This window comes from Hyperolius riggenbachi, chromosome 12 (assembly GCF_040937935.1).
Source record: "Hyperolius riggenbachi isolate aHypRig1 chromosome 12, aHypRig1.pri, whole genome shotgun sequence".
Taxonomy (NCBI): Eukaryota; Metazoa; Chordata; class Amphibia; order Anura; family Hyperoliidae; genus Hyperolius; species Hyperolius riggenbachi.
In genome coordinates, this window is record NC_090657.1 from 41417950 (window position 1) to 41437279 (window position 19330).

The following is a 19330-nucleotide window of genomic DNA, read 5'->3' on the forward strand; positions in this document are numbered from 1 at the left end:
ACAAAAGAATGTCCGACATCACCATGAGATCGCTGGAGCGTCCTGTCCTTGCCTGCGTGGACATGGGAGGTGGATTACTGGCAGTGGTACCTTTATTGCATTTTTAGATTAGAATCAGCACATGATTTGCATCCCCTTTGCATTCAATACATGTATTTAGTTCCGGAGGGGCTTTGCATTGCCTCTGTAGGCTTGCAGTTCGGATGCATCCCTGAGCGCTGTCACTTATCTGTCTGTTGTGTTTTATGAAATGTGTATACTATTTGTATGACTAGCAGCACAAGGAATATCATGTTTTTATCACTAGAGTAGTATTAGGTCTTCCCCGAGGGGGTACGTCACCGCCGTGGGGAAATCTATTAGGTAATAATCTGTGCACATATCACTGAAGCTAACACCCCCTTTGCCTGTAGTGAGTGCTAGGTGTGTAATGCAGCCCAGTGGAGCTCTGCACATCAATGCAGATAAATCATTCAGGTATAAGTTCAGCCCCCCTTTGTTGCCTGTAGTGAGTGCTAGGTGTGTGATGCAGTCCAGTTGTTGGGGTCCGCACATCAATGCAGATAAATAATTCAGGTATAAGTTTTGTTTGAAAGCGCTGCCATGTTTCCCACTGTACCTTTATTGCGTTGTGCTGTGACATCACCCTTATAACGCATCGTAAAGCATAGTTGCCAGCTTGTTCTGCATGTGCTGCATCCTTTCTGCCTTCAGGTGACTTGGTAACATGTCCGCCACTTTGTGCCTATACCGAGGGTCTAGTAGCGTGGCCACCCAGTACAGCTCATTCCCTTTGAGTTTTTTTTTTATGCGGGGGTCCCTCAACAAGCTGGACAGCATGAAAGACGACATCTGCACAAAGTTGGATGCAGACGTATTCTCCATCTCCTCTTGCTCTTCCTCAGTGACGTCAAGTAAGTCCTCCTCCTCCCCCCAGCCACAAACCATACCATGGGAGCGTCGAGCAGCACAAGCCCCCTGCAACGCCCTCCTGTGGTTGTTCTTCTGCCACCGCCTCCTCCTCCTCCAAAGAAACACCTTCCTCATCATCCGAATCTGACTCCTCTTCACCACACGACTCTTCCTCCTTCTCCCCCCTCTGTGCTGCCGCAGGTGTTGAGGAAAAATCTGGTTCTGATGAAAATTGCTCCCATAACGGTCCCTGCCGTAACTGTTCCTCTTCACGCTCCTCCACAGCTTGATCCACCACTCTACGCACGGCACGCTCCAGGAAGTAAGCGTACGGGATCAAGTCGCTGATGGTGCCTTCACTGCGACTCACCAGGTTGGTCACCTCCTTAAATGGCCGCATGAGCCTACATGCATTTCGCATCAGGGTCCAGTTGTTGGGCCAGAACATCCCAATCTCCCCAGATTATGTCCTTTTCCTGTAATTGTACAGGTACTGGGTGACGGCTTTCTACTGTTCTAGCAGGCGAGAGAACATGATCAGGGTCGAATTCCAGCGACTCGGGCTATCACATATCAAGCATCTCACCGGCAAGTTGTTTCTCCACTGAATGTTCGCAAAGCGTGCCATGGCCGTGTAAGATCGCCTGAAATGCCCACACAACTTCCTGGCCTGCTTCAGGACGTCCTCTAAGCCTGGGTACTTTGACACAAATCTTTGCACAACCAGATTCAGCACATGTGCCATGCAGGGTACATGTGTCAGCTTTCCCAAATTCAAAGCGGAAAGGAGATTGCTGCCATTGTCACACACCACGTTGCCGATCTCCAGCTGGTGCGGGGTCAGCCACTGATCCACCTGTTTGTTAAGATCAGCCAGAAGAGCTGCTCCAGTGTGACTCTCCACTTTGAAGCAAGACATGTCTAAGATGGCGTGACACTGTCGTACCTGGCATGCAGCATAGGCCCTGGGGAGATAGGGCTGTGTAGCTGGAGAGGAGATCGCAGCACCAGTAGAGTTGAACTGCCACTCAGCCAAGATGGAGGAGAATGACGACAGCGAAGAGGCTGTAGCAGGAGGAGAGGAGGTGGCAGGAGGCCTGCCTACAAGCCGTGGAGGTGTCACAAGTTGGTCCGCTGCACAGCCGCGTACTTCCTGCTTGCCATCGGTCACCAGGTTGACTCAATGGGCTGTGTAAGTATAGTACCTGCCCTGACCGTGCTTGGCAGACCAGGCATCCGTGGTCAGGTGGACCCTTGACCCAATGCTGTGTGCCAGAGGTGACACCACTTGCCTCTCAACTTCACGGTACAGTTTGAGTATCGCATTTTTAGAGAAATAATTAAGGCCTGGTATCTTCCACTGCGGTGTCCCAATGGCCACAAATTTACGGAAGGCCTCAGAGTACACCAGCTGATATGGTAACAGCTGGCGAGCTAAAAGTTCCGCCACGCTAGCTGTCAGACGCCGGGCAAGGAGTTGACTGGCAGAAATTGGCTTCTTCCGCTCAAAGATTTCCTTCACAGACACCTGGCTGCTGTGGGCAGAGGAGCAGGAACTGCTCAAGGTCAGAGGCGGAGTGGAGGAGGGTGGCTGTGAAGGTGCAAAGGAGAAAGCGGCGGAAGATGCTGCACCTATAGGAGGAAGAGGAGAAGGAGGGTGGCTTTTCTTTTGTGTGCTGCTTTTGCTCAGGAGCTCTTCCCATTGCAGTTTGTGCATTTTCTCCATGTGCCTTCGTAAGGCACTTGTCCCTACGTGAGTGTTGGCCTTTCCACGGCTCAATTTTTGGAGGCAGAGATAACAGATGGCATTTCTCCGATCTGAGGCAGACACATTAAAAAATGTCCAAACCGCTGAGCCCCCCTGGGGTAATGGCACTATGGTGCATTCAGCAGCTGACGATGGGCATGTTGGCTGGCGCCAGACACTGCCACCAGCTGTTTCTGATGACGAGCACCCCCTGCTTCTTTCAGCAACTCGTCTCCTTCTACTCCTCCCTGGCTCCCCCTCTGAACTGTCCCCTTGGTCATCTTGTCTCTTAGGATATCACGTGGTATCCGTATCATCGTCATCATCATTTTCATTCTGCCCAGCTTCGCTTGCCTCAGAGACCTCCAAAACTGCACCAACAGCAGGTACTTCATCATCCTTCTCCTCACACGTTACGTCCATAGTGTCGCCGCCTAACTCAGACATATGAGATGGTGTAACTTGTTTAGCGCCTTCATCTCGTTGTAAAAATAATGGCTGTGAATCAGTTAATTCCCCACCAATTAACTCCTGCGAAGTGTCAAATGCAGCGGCTGTGGTGCTTGTAGCAGCGCTGGTGGCTGCAGAAGATGAGGTGTTCTGTGTTAAATAGTCAACCACTTCCTGACAATCTTGGGAGTTGATGGGAAGGCACTTCTTCTGAGCACTGTACTTTGGGCCAGGGCCGTACAAAATCACATCAACACGACCTCGCACAGACCTGCCGGGTGGCCTTCCTCTGGGTCTGCCTCTACCGGTTTTGTCTATATCGGGGGCGGGGGGGGGGGATGAAGTGAAAGGTATGCACTGACTTGACTAATACAATGTGCAGTCACACAGGTGCAGTTAACAGGTATGCACAGAGTGGTATATCCCACTGCGTGCACTTACGTAGGTAGGTGGGTGCACTGTGAACAACAGGTAGGTATATGCAGTGATGGGCATTATAATGTGCACCTGCCAGTCACACACAGACAGGTACCGGACAGGCATAGGGACACTGCGTGCGCTCACATAGGTAGGTGGGTGCACTGAAGTGAACAACAGCAGGTAGGTATATGCAGTGGCTAAGTTCGCTAGTACTTATATATAAGCCCCACAATGCCCCGCTTTTCTGTAACTGCACACATGCCAAGCCTCTGCTCAAGTTAATATTTGACTTTTATTTTCCTTGCAAGGAAATAAATGCACACTAAACGGTTCCTAATGACTCTGCTAATTAATGCTCATCAATCTGACACACAGTGCAGCTGAATAGTAAAACTGATCATCATCCTGTACATCACCCCAAGACCGCTGTCATTTCCTAGAATCACTACTAGTCTGGGGAGATGCTGGCAACACTGTGACTCACCTGTTAGATTCAGAGAAGAGTTATCAGCCTTCTCAAACACCACCTGGCTGTTTCCCACCACAAGACCCACGTCAATCTATGGAGAACAGGGAAAGAGAAAAGGTGACCACTAATGATACAATCTTTTTCATCCAATTTCACCAAATCTATGTAGTATAAGGGTAAGCTTGGAAATGAAGCCTTGCAGTCAGTGCGGTTTCCTGATTTGTGTTAGGATAGTGCAGTATTCTCCAGTCCATCCTTTACATGTGATCAAAGACTAAAATAAGAAAACATCTGGAGTTTTGCTTTTAACTACCTCAAGACCGCCCCCACGCCAATTGGCGTCAAGTACTGGGGCCGGCTACTGCAGGAGATCCAGCGCAGGTTGTGTGCGCATCTCCTGCTTGAGAGGCGGAGCTCCATACTGCCTTCAGTCTCCAAGCGGCAATCGCTGCTCGGGAGCCTGTTAGACGGCGAAACCGCCATTTAATCACATTGTACAGCACTGCGATCCGCAGCAGCGCTGTACTGGGGACAGCCATGTGACACGGTTGTCCCCCCTAGGGGATCAGAGGTGATCGGCTGTCATAAGCTGAAGCCCATGACAGCTGATCACAATGATTGGCTGCCTGGGGGGGGGGAGGAATCAGACCCTCCAACAGAGAGCTCTGTTGGTGGGGAGAAAGGGGGGGGGGGGGGAAATCACTTGTGTGCCGAGTTGTACGGCCCTGCAGCTTAGCCTTAAAGCTGCATTGGCCAAAAATAGCCTGGTCTTTAGGGGGGTTTAGCACTGTGGTCCTGAAGTGGTTAAAGCGAGTGTAAAGGCAGAAGAAAAAAATCCACATACTTGCCTAAGGAGAGGGAAGGCTCTGGGTCCTATAAACACCTCGTTCCGGCGTTGTCACCCTCATTGTCTGCACTCATCCAATTGGTCGTATACACGTCTGTGAGCCCTCATGTCCCCGAGTACTCCCGAAGAAGGGCGTCTCGGCACTGTGCATGCTCAGTATGGAGCAGCCTGTCTTCAGAAGCACTTGGGGACATGAGAGCTTCCAAAACCGCCCGAGGCAGCTAATTAAACGGCTAGTTCACACTTGAGCGGATCCAAAACGGGCAGGTGAGGGCACCCGTCCATTTTGCATCCACTTGTAGTTTTCACGCCATCCGCCCATCCACTTCGCCCAAGATCGCCACTTGTGTCCCTGCTGCCGGTCCCTCTAATCAGCCCAGAGGCCAGCAGGAGCATGGGGCTCTCCATAGGAGGCAATAGACCAATTCTCCCTAGCAACAGGGAGAATTTTCACTATGCCAGCATGAACCAATGAGAGTTTTCCCTGTTGCTGAGGATTCCCATTGTTTTTTTGCAGCCCAATGGAGATTTTCATGTTTCTGCCGCCCACCGGACTGTGTACAAGGGACTGAACAGTGGCAATTGGCCACAGGACACGTGAGTATTACGTGACAGCAGCAACTGAAAAGGGCAAGGTGGACAAGTCGACTAGCCTAGTGAGAACAGACACTGTGCAGCCTCGTAGGCTTCTATTGCATACACTTTCCAAGCGGATCCGGTAAAATGTGCAAAGTTCAGACTTTGTGCTCTATTTACCGCAATGCGGCAAGCGGATCCGTTTTTTTGTAACAAGTGGAAGCGGATCCTATTTTTAACATTAGGATCCACTTCTACACTGAGCATTGGTTAAAAGAAACCGTCCCTAATGGGTATGTTTTTTTTTTTTTTAAAGTCTGAACCGACCCTTAATGTGAGAGGAAAATTAAAGATCCAATTGGCTACTTCCTTTTAGCATATGCCATTTACCTGGCTGTTTTGCTTCCAATACCTTTTGGCTTACATGCCCAGAACTAGCATGCAGATTAGGGATTCTAGCTCTATGCATGTCTGCTGCACACGTGTGACTGACACCAAAGGAGCAGCATGACAGTCAGGCAATCTCCATTTCTTTAACCAGTTCAGCCTTCAGTCGTTTTAACCTTATGCATCCGAGTCATTTTCACCTCCCATTAATTTGCCAATAACTTTATCACTACTTATCACAATGAATTGATCTATAGCTTGTTTTTTCCGCCACCAATTAGGCTTTCTTTGGGTGGTACATTTTGCTAAGAACTATTTTTTTCTAAATGCATTTTAAATGGGAATATTAAGTAAAAAATGGAAAAAAAAAATAATACATGTTACCATAATTAAAACCCACATATTGTATTTGCCCATCTGTCCCGGTTATTACACCATTTAAATGATGTCCCTATCACAATGTATGGTGCCAATATTTTATTTGGAAATAAAGGTCCATTTTTTCAGTTTTGGTCCATCACTATTTACACTCTTATAATTTAAAAATTAATAGTAATATATCCTATTGACATGTACCGTATATTAAAAACGATCAGACCCTTAGGTAACTATGTTTGTTTGTTTTGTTTTTTTTTAATTGTATTTTTCTTTTATTTGGGTATTTTTTGGGAGTGTGGGAGGTAAATCGTTAATTTTAAATGCAATTGTTTGTGGGATTATTACATTTTTTTTTTAATGTAGATGTAGTTTTACTATTTGGCCACAAGATGGCCTCAGTCAATTTTTTTTTTCTTCCTGTAAGCTTCTTTAGAAAAACAGAAGCCGTCGATCTTTCTAGCGGGGACTTAGATCAATGAAGGGGAACTGTATTCTCATTCATTGATCTCCGGGCTAACTGGCGGCGGCACGGGAGCACGCGGGAGCGTGTAGCAGCGAGGCTGCAGCTACATCCAAATGGCTAAAGTAGTTAAACGAGAAAAAAAGCCTGCAGCCTTCACATTTCAACTATAGTTTGAAGCATTAAAATTAGCATAAAAATGAACAGCTAAAACGACCTGACTGGTTTTCAATGGATAAAACCGATGCTTTACACTTCATTTAGCTGCTAACTGATAAGTCTGCCTTTTGCTGGGCAGAGAACTTTATATTATATTTGCTCACTAATTACTTCTCTAGGAGTACATCTTCAGTAAGATGCAAATATGCATTCAAAAGACATCATAGCTGTCTCATGAGGATTCATATGTTATTTATTTTTTACTGTTAATGTTTAATGTTTTAGAGGGGAAAAAAAATGATGACAATACAACATTAAGATAAATTTATACAAATCCTATATTGTTTTCAGTGGATGATTACCTCATCGGCTTCTTAAACAAAAAACAAAAACCGAAAGGCAGTTGTCACCTCACCTTCTGCCTTTTGCCAGAGGCCTGCTCCCCCATTAGGATGCTGGGATCCATTGCTTCAATGTCCTTCACCAACAGTCCAAACAACTTGTCATTGAAATTAAACACCAGCTGCAGACATGAAACAAAATACATGGTTGTCGATAAGAGAAAACCTTTTACTGGAAGATAACAGGAAACGCTGCCATCAGAAAGCAGTATTTACTATACAGTAGAATCCCTTCATAGTAAACTCAGAGGGACTGGGCAAAGTGGTTTACTATATCAGAAATTGTCATACTTAACCACATAAAGTATTTTTTTCTTTTTAATGCTTTAGCAAGCGAGCACTGACAGCGTCCAAGCTAGAACAAAATGCACGGTGCTCATTATGCAGGTATTTGCATGCAACAATCACAGCTTGCACAGGAAGCATAAGTCTCACAGTACTCCGTGTGCTCTTCTGTCCACATTTTGGTGCAGCTTGGATGATAGTGCTGTGATGCAGCCATGTACAAGCAAGTCACAGATAACAGCCAATTCCCTCAGTAATCAGGCAGCAGCTTACACAGGAAGCAGGGGTCTTACTGGCCAATGCTTTTGAGGTTATCGGCGCAGGCCCAGAGTAATGTGCAGATAGTGAACTGAAGTGGCTGGCAGCCCTCCTATGGCTCCTGGATGTCCAACTGATGTATGGTGCATCCATCTGCCCACTCTATAGCCAGATACAGAATACCACAGGAGCCAAACACAGGTTTACTATAACAGAAGTTCTAACACATCCGGGTTTACTATACCAGGTGTTACTCCCACACATTTATAATGGTGCTTGGCCAGGACCTGGACATGTACTTCGCTATGCCCAAAGTTTTACTATATCAGAGTTTACGATAACGAGATTATACTGTACTACATATATATCTAAAAGCTGGCCACTAACGATACAATCTTTTTCATCCAATCTTACCATTTCTATGTAATATAAGGTAACTGCCTAAATTATCCGTTCAATACAGTCACACAATTTACCCTTCTACTACATAGATTTGGTAAAATTGGATGAAAAAGATTGGATCATTAGTGGCCACCCAGAAGAAAAACAGTTTGCCACAGAAGTGTTTGAATGGATACATAGATTTAGACTGAACAAATGCAATACTTGGTGAACATGCAGTGAAAAGCTGAATTAGAACATGACTGGCAAGCTTATCAATAGAATTAAACTAATCTGTGAATTTCCAGGAGTTCCACATTTTAAAGGATAAACAGACAGGTGTGCAGTTCGGGCTCTGATCTATGTTAGCGGAGTTCCTGAACCGTGAGTGGTGACTGGCTGAGCTTTCCCCCTCACTCCTTCTCTGCTAGGAGATGGGCGGAGTTCTCATAATAGGCCTGGTTTAGAGACAACTGGCAATTCTAGATTCACCTCAGACACTCTGGTCCTGTGTGCAGCTTCTACAATTGTTATGAAGGTTTCCTAGTGCTGTGCATAAAATCAGTAAAGGTGTCCATACACTCATAGATGTGCAGCAGATTCGCCCATGAGATAGATTTCTGTCAGATGCCTGTCAAGTTGAATCAGGTGTGTGCCATACACTAGGAACAGATTTCCAATAGATTTCAGAATGAAATCTATTGGAAATCGATCGAAATGCATTATTGGACCATTAGGCCCAATGCAACTCCATGCGCCATCGATCTGCTGCCATTGACCCAGATTTTCCATCCTGTCAGATAGACCAAATCACTCAAAATTGGCCGCAAATCGGTCGATATATTTTATATAATCGATTTCTGATGGATCGATTCTATAATCGATCGCTGAATTCGACCAGAGTATGGGCCCCTTAACATCTATGTGTATGGCCACTCCCTGCTTGCAGTTGTTTTTGTTTTGGGCGTAATAACTACAGTGGTAAGCAGTTAGTACGCCCAAAGCTTTTATCACGCACAAAGTTTAGCGCTGCACGCGAAACATCGCACCTAGTGCGTCTAAAACGTTGCATCAGGTGCGCCTGAAACGTCGCACCATGCGGTGTTTCGGGCACACCTGGTACATTTTAGGCGCACTAGATGCAACGGTTTGGTCACACCCGGTGCGATGTTTCGCATGCACCATGCAGCACTAAACTTTGCGCGCGATAACTTAGCGTGCAAAACTTTGCGAGCCCTAAAGAGCTTTGGGCATGCTAAGGGGCTTTTAGGCACGCTAACTAAGTTAGCACCCTTTTGTGAATCAAGCCCATAATATGGTAGGACATTAGACTGTGACTTTGGTAGGATTAGAGGTGAGCTCCTTTGAGGGACATCTAGTGACATGACTATGTACTCTGTGAAGTGCTGCAAAAACTTGGCGCTATATAAATACAGTACTTAATAATATTACCCTCAGTACAAGGAATTATCAGACAGAACCTTGCTATTACACTGTGCAGCTGCTGTACTTGTATTTTTACAATAGTGTGAGGTTTATGGTATATAGGTTTAACGCAATCTGCACCTTGTACTGAGAGCTTTGTGGTGCATTTAAGCAATAGCCAAAGCCTATTATTCTATTGTATCTAGTTCTGTATGTCAAATACGTCACATGGTACTGATTGGAAAATGCTGACTGGGTATTATTCCACACCTTTCAATGCATGAGGTATTAGCCAGGGCTTAGCATCTGTTCTCTGACCATTTTGTGGCATATTTAAAGACCGTGCACAAGAACTTTACAGTGTACTTAACATTTATAAAGCTTACAATGTTCTCATATGCTTATATTTTGTGAATTAGAGGGAAATTTGCTATTTTAATGTCCTTAACACTACTAATGCTATGGTGAGGAAGGCGGCTAGAGAGATGCAGGGCAATTGTATACACAGCTGCAGGGTTAGAACTTCGAGGCAATTGAAGACACACCCAATAAAAAGTTATATTGTAGATATGGGCCTCTTCTGGCCACAGTAGTGATTAAGGCCCCTTTCACACATAAAATAAATCATGTGAGATAAGCATTGTTGCAAATTCGTGTTTGCCGCACATCTAATACAAGTCAATGGCATTATATTTGACTTGTGCAATTTTTTGGGATGCAAATTTTCATCAGAAAAATTAATCCAGCATGTACGCTACGTTTCGCAATGGATATGCAATTCGCATATTAATGCAGGCCAATGGGAATTGTGAATTTTACATTACAATGCAAAAAATGCATGTAAATTGGAGTCCTGCCACAACCGCAGCAGGCAGCAGCGATCGCTCCCAGTTGGAGTCCAAGACTCACCTGACAAAGGTGTGGATACGTTGAAATGCGTTGTAAGGTCACTGACACCAGACCGCCAGGGTGACAGACTGCCTTCCTTGCTCCAACTAGGACCGATCGCTGCTGGTCACTGCAGTTGTGGCAGGACTCACTCTGAGATGTGTGGGGTCTCTCAGATGCTTTTAACCTCCCTGGCAGTAAGCCAGAACTGAATTTGGGCTATGCCGCCGCAGAGGATTTCTCAGGCCCCGGTGGGCCGATTTGTACATTTTTTTTTTTTGGTACACGCAGCTAGCACTTTGCTAGCTGCTTGTACAAACAGATCGCCGCCGCTCCGATATACCGCCCCCCTCCCCCATGCGCAGCCTGGCCAATGAGTGCCAGGCAGCGCTGAGGGGTGGATCGGGACTCCCTCTGATGTCACGACGTCGATGACATCATCCCGATCGTCACCATGGCGACGGGGGAAGCCAAACAGGAAATCCCGTTCTGAACGGGATTTCCTTTTTGCGCTGATTGCCGGAGGCGAGCGGAAGGGGAGGCGGGACCCCGCTGCACAGCGGCTATCATGTAGCTAGCGCTAGGCTAGCTACATGATTTAAAAAAAAAAAATTCATGTGCTGCGCTGCCCCCTGGCGGTTTTAATAAACCGCCAGGGAGGTTAACTCAACTTTACCACTTCTAGTAAGTGTAATGTTTTATTGCGTCTGAGTAAACACTGACCTACTTCACGATTGGAACACTCCTCCCTCTTCTTTTTGTGATTGGACACCAATGCACTTTTAGTAAACACTTCTCGTTCAGGATATAGTAGTGGATTCATATACTTGGACACTACAGGATCCCTTTAATTCTTTGAGCAATAAATAGTGGATGTTGACTGCAGTGTATAGACCCTTGCACCGCAGTGCAAACAGGACCAAGTACAAACAATCAAATGCAAGCCATGATATTAAGGCCTCTTTTCCATGAGCATCTGACAGCTGTGAATTCACCACCTGACAGCTGCTCCCATCAACTGGCTGGGTGCTTGCTATCGCTCAGCCCGGGTGGTGGGCAGGCGGCACCCATGGAGTTGCACTTGGCGTGACATGAGACGTTCTTTGCCGCACGTTACCACTGCTGCAACGCTCAACTTTCATGGTGTTTCAACCACTGTCATGAGGCTGAATTGTAATTGCACCTGAATGACAGTCGATTGCCAGCAGACAAACAAGCAGTTCAGACATCCATGGTAAAGAGGCCTAAGTGAGGTATTGTTGTAGTACTCTGCAGAGATCAGGAAATCAGGCCTAGGACTACTAGATTGAAGACATTTTAAAGATAAGCATCATTATTTGCCATAGCACGACAGATGGATCAGCTGGAGTGTTCTGAAGTCCTACCTGTTGCCCCACAGAGAAGGCCTGATTGTTGAACTGCTGGATGAACTCTCCGGCCATCCGGTCCGTGTCATATGGGTTGGAGTCCATGTTCTTTTTCTGCAGGAAGTCTATCTCTATTGTCATGGTGCCGACACATTGTTTGGTCTTGTCGAAATTGTACACACTGACTGCAGAGAGCACAAGAAGGAACACAGAGCTATCAGTATGGGTCAGGGTGGATCACAGGGGAAAGAAACATTGACATACTAATTGTATACTAAAAAGAAAACAGAATTGTGTTCTAGAAAGAAATTAGTTTATAAATGATTTCTATAACAAATGCAAATAAAACACAATTTTATATGTTTTCATCGTAGCTGGTTATGCAGTTGGGCAGATCCATGTTAACATACCCTTGGCCAGGCCTAGTGTACCGGTCGTGACAGGCACCATGCCCGCAGCTGTGCTTGCGTGGTGGTGGTGTGTGTGGGGGGGGGGGGGGGGTTGCGGCTGTGTGCAACAGGTCTCCTAAGAGTGTGTAAGGGGATGGAGTCCAAAAAGCCTTACTTAAAAACTTTGCTGAACAGAAATGTGCCTTCTTAAAGGATGCATCAGCTACAGTGGGATGCGAAAGTTTGGTCAACCTTGTTAATCGTCATGATTTTCCTGTATAAATCGTTAATTGTTACGATAAAAAAGGTCCTTTAAACATATCAAATACAAGACACACACAGTGATATATGAGAAGTGAAATTAAGTTTATTGGATTTACAGAAAATGTGCAATAATTGTTTAAACAAAATTAGGCAGGTGCATAACAAAAAAGAAATGAAATCAATATTTCGTAGATCCTCCTTTTGCAGAAATTACAGCCTCCAATCGCTTCCTGTAGGTTCCAATGAGAGTCTGGATTCTGGCTGAAGGTATTTTGGACCATTCCTCTTTACAAAACATCTGTAGTTCATTGAAGTGAACCTCCGGACTAAAAATCGACTCAGCAGCACTGAAAAGGCTTTGTGTTTCTTTAACAGTTTCACAGCATCAGAACTTTGTTTCTCTTATACAAGCCTCATTTTTAGCTGCACAGAAGAAAACTGCCCGGGCTTTTTTCCCCTGATGCTGTGCAAAGCATGATGGGATTTCTGATTTTGTTGTTCTCGTTCTGCTGTTTTTGTGCAATTTTTTTTTTTTACACTTTGAATTTGACATTTGAAGCTTAGCGTGTACAGCTGGGAGGGGTGATCAGGACACAGGACAGTTGGAACTGTGTCTCCTGCTCCTTGTCACCACCTTTCAACCAAAAAGATGGCTGCCCCATGACAAAGATGGCAGCCCCCATGAATCACAAACATTTGCCTGTTATTTTAACCTCCCTGGCGTTCTATTAAGATCGGGAGGGTTTTTTTTAAATAAAAAAAAACTGTTTCATGCAGCCAACTGAAAGTTGGCTGCATGAAAGCCCACTAGAAGCGTCCGGCGACCAGAATAAACAAGGTAGGCCACGATGAGCAGCCTTCCTTGTTTTGCTTACATCGTCGCCATAGCGACGAGCGAAGTGACGTCATGGACGTCAGCCGCCTCCGATCCAGCCCTTAGCGCTGGCCGGAACTTTTGTTCCGGCTGCGCAGGGCTCGGGCGGCTGGGGGGGACCCTCTTTCGCCGCTGCTCGCGGCGGATCGCCGCAGAGCGGCGGCGATCAGGCAGCACACGCGGCTGGCAAAGTGCCGGCTACGTGTGCTGCTTTTTATTTTACAAAAATCGGCCCAGCAGGGCCTGAGCGGCGACCTCCGGCGGTGATGGACGGATATATTCGTCCATACCGCTGAGGAGGTTAAAACAGGGCGGGTAAGAGATTATATTACCTATCTATTCTAATTAACATAACTAATGTAACTTGATGACAGTATGTTTGTTTAGGCTGAAGTTCCCCTTTAAGGTTTTATGGCTTTCGAGCATGGAAAGCTCCCTTTAACACCATAGATTTTCAATTATATTCAGGTCTGGGGATTGAGATGGCCATTCCAGAATGTTGTATTCGTTCCTTTGCATAAATGCCTCAGTGGATTTTGAGCAGTGTTTAGGGTCGTTGTCTTGTTGAAAGATCCAGTCCCTGTGCAGCTTCAGCTTTGTTATGGATTCCTGGATATTGCTCTCCAGAATCTGCTGATACTGAGTGGAATCCAAGCGTCCCTCAACTTTGACAAGATTCCCAGTCCCTACACTAGCCATACAGCGTGATGGAATCACCACCATATTTTACTGTAGGTAGTTTTTCTTGGAATGCTGTGTTAATTTTCCTGCATGCATAACGCCCCTTGTTATGCCCAAATAACTCAATTTTAGTTTCATCAGTCCACAGCACCTTATTCCAAAATGAAGATGGCTTGTCCAAATGTGCTTTAGCATACCTCAATAAGCGTGGTTTGTGCTGTGGGCAGAAAAAAGGCTTCCTCTGTATCACTCTCGCATACAACATATCCTTGTGTACAGTGCGCCGATGCACAGTGACTCAATCTGTAGCAAGATGATGTTGTAGGTCTTTGGTGCTGGTTTGTGGGTTGACTTTGACTGTTCTCACCATTCATTGCTTCTGTTTATCCGAGATTTTTCTTGATCTGCCACTTCAAAGCCTTAACTAAAAACTGAGCATGTGGTCTCTCTTTTCCTCAATATGTTCCTAACTGTGGAAACAGACAGCTGAAATTTCTGAGACAGCTTTCTGTATCCTTCCCCTAAACCATGATAGTGAACAAGCTTTGTCTTCAGGTCATTTGAGAGTTGTCTTGAGACCCCCATGTTGCTACTCTTCAGGGGAAACTTACAATTGACCCCCTTAAATACTCTTTCTCATAATTGGATTCACCTGTGTATGAAGGTCACGGGTCACTGAGCTTACCAAGCCAATTTGAGTTGCAATAATTAGTTTTAAAGGTTTTGGGATCCATAAAATGACAACAGTGCCCAAATTCATGCACCTGCCTAATTTTATGTAAACAATTATTAATCACACTTTCTATAAATCCAATAAACTTCATTTCACTTCTCAAATATTACTGTGTGTGTCTCATATATGATATATTTAACTAACACTTTTTATCATTAAAAACCAACGATTTATACATGAAAATCATGACGATTAACAAGGTTGCCCAAACTTTGGCATACCACTGTAAAATAATCTTTCCCCTCCCCCCACCTTATGATCTACTTACCTGGGGCTTCCTCCAGCCCCTTGCCACCGATACGCCCAGCCCCTCATCTCCGCTCCCAGCCACCGGCCCGGGGTCCCCACCAGTGCAGAGGCCGACCTTCGAGGTTGTTCTCTACTGCGCCTGCACGAGCGCAGTTGTCAATCAAGTCACCGTTGTTCGGAGTGTACTGCGCAGGGAGTGGAACTGCAGCGCTGGACGTATCGGCAGTAAGGGGCTGGAGGAAGCTCCAGGTAAGTAAATCAGGGGAAAGCATATTTTGGCTAATGCTTCCTTTAAAACAGATGGTATCTCCAACTATTCAGGTTGGAGTGATTATTTATAGAACGCAGACATGTTTCCCAGTGCTTCAGGGCCTTGGTACACATTATCGTGTTGTTCTCTGTTGCAGAGCTAACCGCATTCAACTATACCGAATGTGACAGCTATGCGGTGCACCCAAAAAAGCATGCAGGTGTTCTTTTGTTGAAGGTCAGTGCTGCCTGTGCAGCCCAGAAGTGTGACCATCAGACAGTGCTATCTATGCACTCTCATGCCTCTGCGTATCACACAGTGAAATCCACACAGCCCTGCCACAGTGTGCTCAGAGTGCCGAGAGGAAAACCATACAAGCATGGAGAGAACATACAGGCTCTATGCAGATAAAGTGCTGGCTCTTATTTGCACAGGGGATCTTGGGACAATTCACTATGCCAATACACGTCAGACCGTATCAGAGCTCTCCAGGCTTCACACTATACAGACAGAAAAGGATGGAGATTAAATGGGGCCCAAGGCAAGACCTTTGCTTCCTTCTAGAGTCTTTCTTGTAGTTTGAGGTGGGAGAGTGGTCACAGCAAATGGCAGCTGGGCCCCTTTATGGCTACTACGCCCCAGGCAATTGCCTAAATTGCCTTGTGGATGATCCTGCTTTCTACAGATGTCCGGATTTACTCACACTGATAAGGTCTGGAGGACTAAAAAAAAAAGTATATGGCCAATCTCCTGTATGCACATTTGCCATCCCAACAGTCACACAAGTTGAACCTCCCTACAGTGTGACAATCTCTATATGAAAACCTAAATTGAGCAATAAATCACTTAATGTGTTTGGATCAGTAAAGGAAGCAATGTCATATGCTAGGCACACACAATACAATCTGTAATAGACCACATATTGATCGTTTGCCTGGTGTAGCACCCTGAACCAGTGGAAATCGGAAAATTTTTCAGCAGAAATCCCATCTAATGTCAATCTCACCCCTGCTGCTTTGTATTGCCTGATGAAGTACAAAGCAATGACAAACTTCAATAGCATACTGCTGGCTGCCACAGCCTTCTCCTCCTCCTGTGCTCCTGCTGGCATCAATCATGATATAGGCATGTCTAATCAATATTCAATCGCTATTACTGCACTGAGCAGCACAGACGTAAAGTAACATATCTGAAATGATGTCTAACCCTTAATGACACTGGACTTTAAGGTAGGGTTTAAGCATCCAATAAGAAATTATTCTTAAGTTGATGGTTTTAAAGCACACCTATTTAACAATGCAGATTGCCTGGCTGTCCTGTTGATCCTCTGCCTGTAATACATTTAGCCATAGACCCCGAACATGCATGCAGATCAGATGTTTCTGACTGAAGTTTGACTGGATTTTTTGCATGCTTGTTTCAGGTGTGTGTTTCAGACACTGTCGATGCAGACAGCTCAACAGGATGCTAGGCAACTGGTATAGTTTAAAATGAAATAAATATGGCAGCCTAGCACACATTCAATTATAATTGGCCAATCACTGGCCAATTTTACCAACTCCATGTAGTATGAGAGTTCACCTACACAATCTGTTCATAGTATTCTATATCTATTGACCCTCATACTACACCGAGATGGTAAAATTGGTCATTGATTGGCCAAACATAATTGAAAGTGTGTACCAGGCTTAAAAGGGAACTTCGGCCTAAACAAACATACTGTCATCAAGTTACATTAGTTATATGAATTAGAATAGATAGGTAATATAATCTCTTACCCACCCTGTTTTAAAAGAACAGGCAAATGTTTGTGATTCATGGGGGCTGCCATCTTTGTCATGGGGGCAGCCATCTTTTTGGTTGAAAGGAGGTGACAAGGAGCAGGAGACACAGTTCCAACTATCCTGTGTCCTGATTACCCCTCCCAGCTGCACACGCTAGGCTTCAAATGTCAAATTAAAAATGTAAAAAAAAAAAAATTGCACCAAAACAGCAGAAAGAGAACAACAAAATCAGAAAACCATCATGCTTTGCACAGCATCAGGGGAAAAAAGCCCGGGCAGTTTTCTTCTGTGCAGCTAAAAATGAGGTTTGCATAAGAGAAACAAAGTTCTGATGCTGTGAAACTGTTAAAGAAACACAAAGCCTTTTCAGTGCTGCTGAGTCGATTTTTAGTCCAGATGTTCACTTTAAAACTGATTTGTTGAAAGATCTATCAGGTTGGAAGTATCAGATTGGATCTAAATAAAGACTGTTTCATGAAAGTACTTTGTTCTACATTCACTGAAAACAGCAATAATTAACCAAGTGATTCTTTGTTAGATCCTTCAGAACCTACCCTGTATGTGGCCAGCAGGAGAGAAGCTGCTGCAGCCATTTACTAACCTCATTTTCAACACAGATGTCCCCAAAACGGACTAAAAAAATGTATCTGTATAGCTAGTACATGTGCACCAGCCTATGGCAGAGCCTAGCAGACCTGGGCTTATGTGACAGACACTCCATTAAGGTGAGCAGGCCCATTCTGGCTAATTTCCTGTTGAGATAAAAGCTATCAGTGAGGCTTGTTTATTGATGTGCTAGAAAAAGCTCTAATGAACACAGATGATAATTATTAATTAGCAAAACGGCTGTGCAGACGGGTGATTCCACAGGGGAGGATCTCTGCAGAAGATGCGCATATCACTGTCATACAAGGCGGTGGCACAGAAAGGCCAGGGGTGCCCTCTCCCATCATTACATGGCAAATCTCTGCAGAGCAGCTGGTACCCCTGTGCAGGCGCCATTTACTATGTCTGCCTCTGTGAAAAGCTGCACTTGAACTAGCTTCACAAGCAAAGCCCTAATGATTATCAGTAAAAACTTTAGAAGGGCAAAAGGACTAGGCCCCTTTTACACTTGCATTGCAAGTGTGTGTTGCGTTACCCTAATTTACCGCAGGGTAACGCAACGGCAAAGCAAGTGTATGGTGTCTTGCACGTTTACCGTATTGTGGCAAAAGCCTCTGAATCGTTGCCGAGCCGACACAAGGTCTGCAGTGTATTACCATATAACTTCCATGGCGACGGAAGTCATTAGAGCCAAGGGCCGATGCAGGAATTGAATCGGGGTTGCTGGGGGTAGCGCTTTGCGTATAACCCTGACGGCGCACCAGGGCTGTGGAGTCTGTACAAAAATCATCCGACTCCTCAGTTTATGAACCCACCGACCCCAGGTACTCAAAATTGCTGCGATTACTTAATCTAATGATTACCAGGACTGTCGAGTTTGTACAAAAATCATCCGACTGACTCCAAGTACCCAAAGTTGATCCAACTCCAGCTCCACAGCCCTGCGATGCACTCTGCCGCAGGGTTATGTTTGTCATTTTTTGCTTTGCTCATTGATGCGTCAGGAGCATCGCATCCCTACAGAAACGCAAGAAATAAATGTAAAACTGGCCACAGAGAAAAAAAAAAGTCCCGTTTTGATATTATAGAAAATACCAATATCATTTTTCAAGCTCATTTTTCCAACTAAAGTAGGACACTAAGGCAATATAGGAGGATTGGAGATTAGCCACTGGAGACATGCAGAATGAGGGTACTGCAGTAAAATCACAGATGTAGTGCAAGCCTATTGCTACCATGGCAACAGTACAGCCAACAGACTGCAGGGGACCACTGTAGTAACTTGGCGGTAGTAAAAGGCTTGCACTACCATGGTAACACTACAGCTTTCCTATGGCTTCTATCCTCATGCACGCTACTATTAGCATTTTACCATATACTGTAAATAGACACACAAAAGCACCTGATAGGGAGGATAGTCCCCTGTATTGGAAGAAGGGAAGGTTAGTAGTTGCCCCCCCTCCCCCCACAGCTTTGGGACCCCCTGCAATCAGAGTGGCAGCTCCCCTATAGTTACAACGCCTGGGGCATACCACAAGCAGTAGTGGGGGCAGCTATCACAGTGGTGTTATGGCCTAGATCCTATAGTCAGAGCATCTGAGAGAGATCTGGATGGCGCGTGGTGCCTGGCACCATACAACAATGGCAGGCAGCAGGCAAGGTAGCATTTCAACGTCTGACTACACTGTGG

The 19330-nt window shown here is 45.4% G+C and overlaps 1 protein-coding gene across 2 annotated transcripts in view; it reads right to left on the minus strand.

The window, feature by feature from the left end:
* NSF (N-ethylmaleimide sensitive factor, vesicle fusing ATPase) overlaps positions 1–19330 on the minus strand; it is a 180676-nt gene that overhangs the window by 53988 nt on the left and 107358 nt on the right. For both annotated transcript variants that reach the window (XM_068263403.1, XM_068263402.1), the window contains exons 5-7: positions 11829–11995; positions 7221–7328; positions 4014–4089 (exon numbers count right to left, since the gene is read on the minus strand). In XM_068263403.1, the coding sequence (XP_068119504.1) occupies positions 4014–4089; positions 7221–7328; positions 11829–11995 (351 nt within the window). The remainder of the gene's footprint in view (positions 1–4013; positions 4090–7220; positions 7329–11828; positions 11996–19330) is intronic.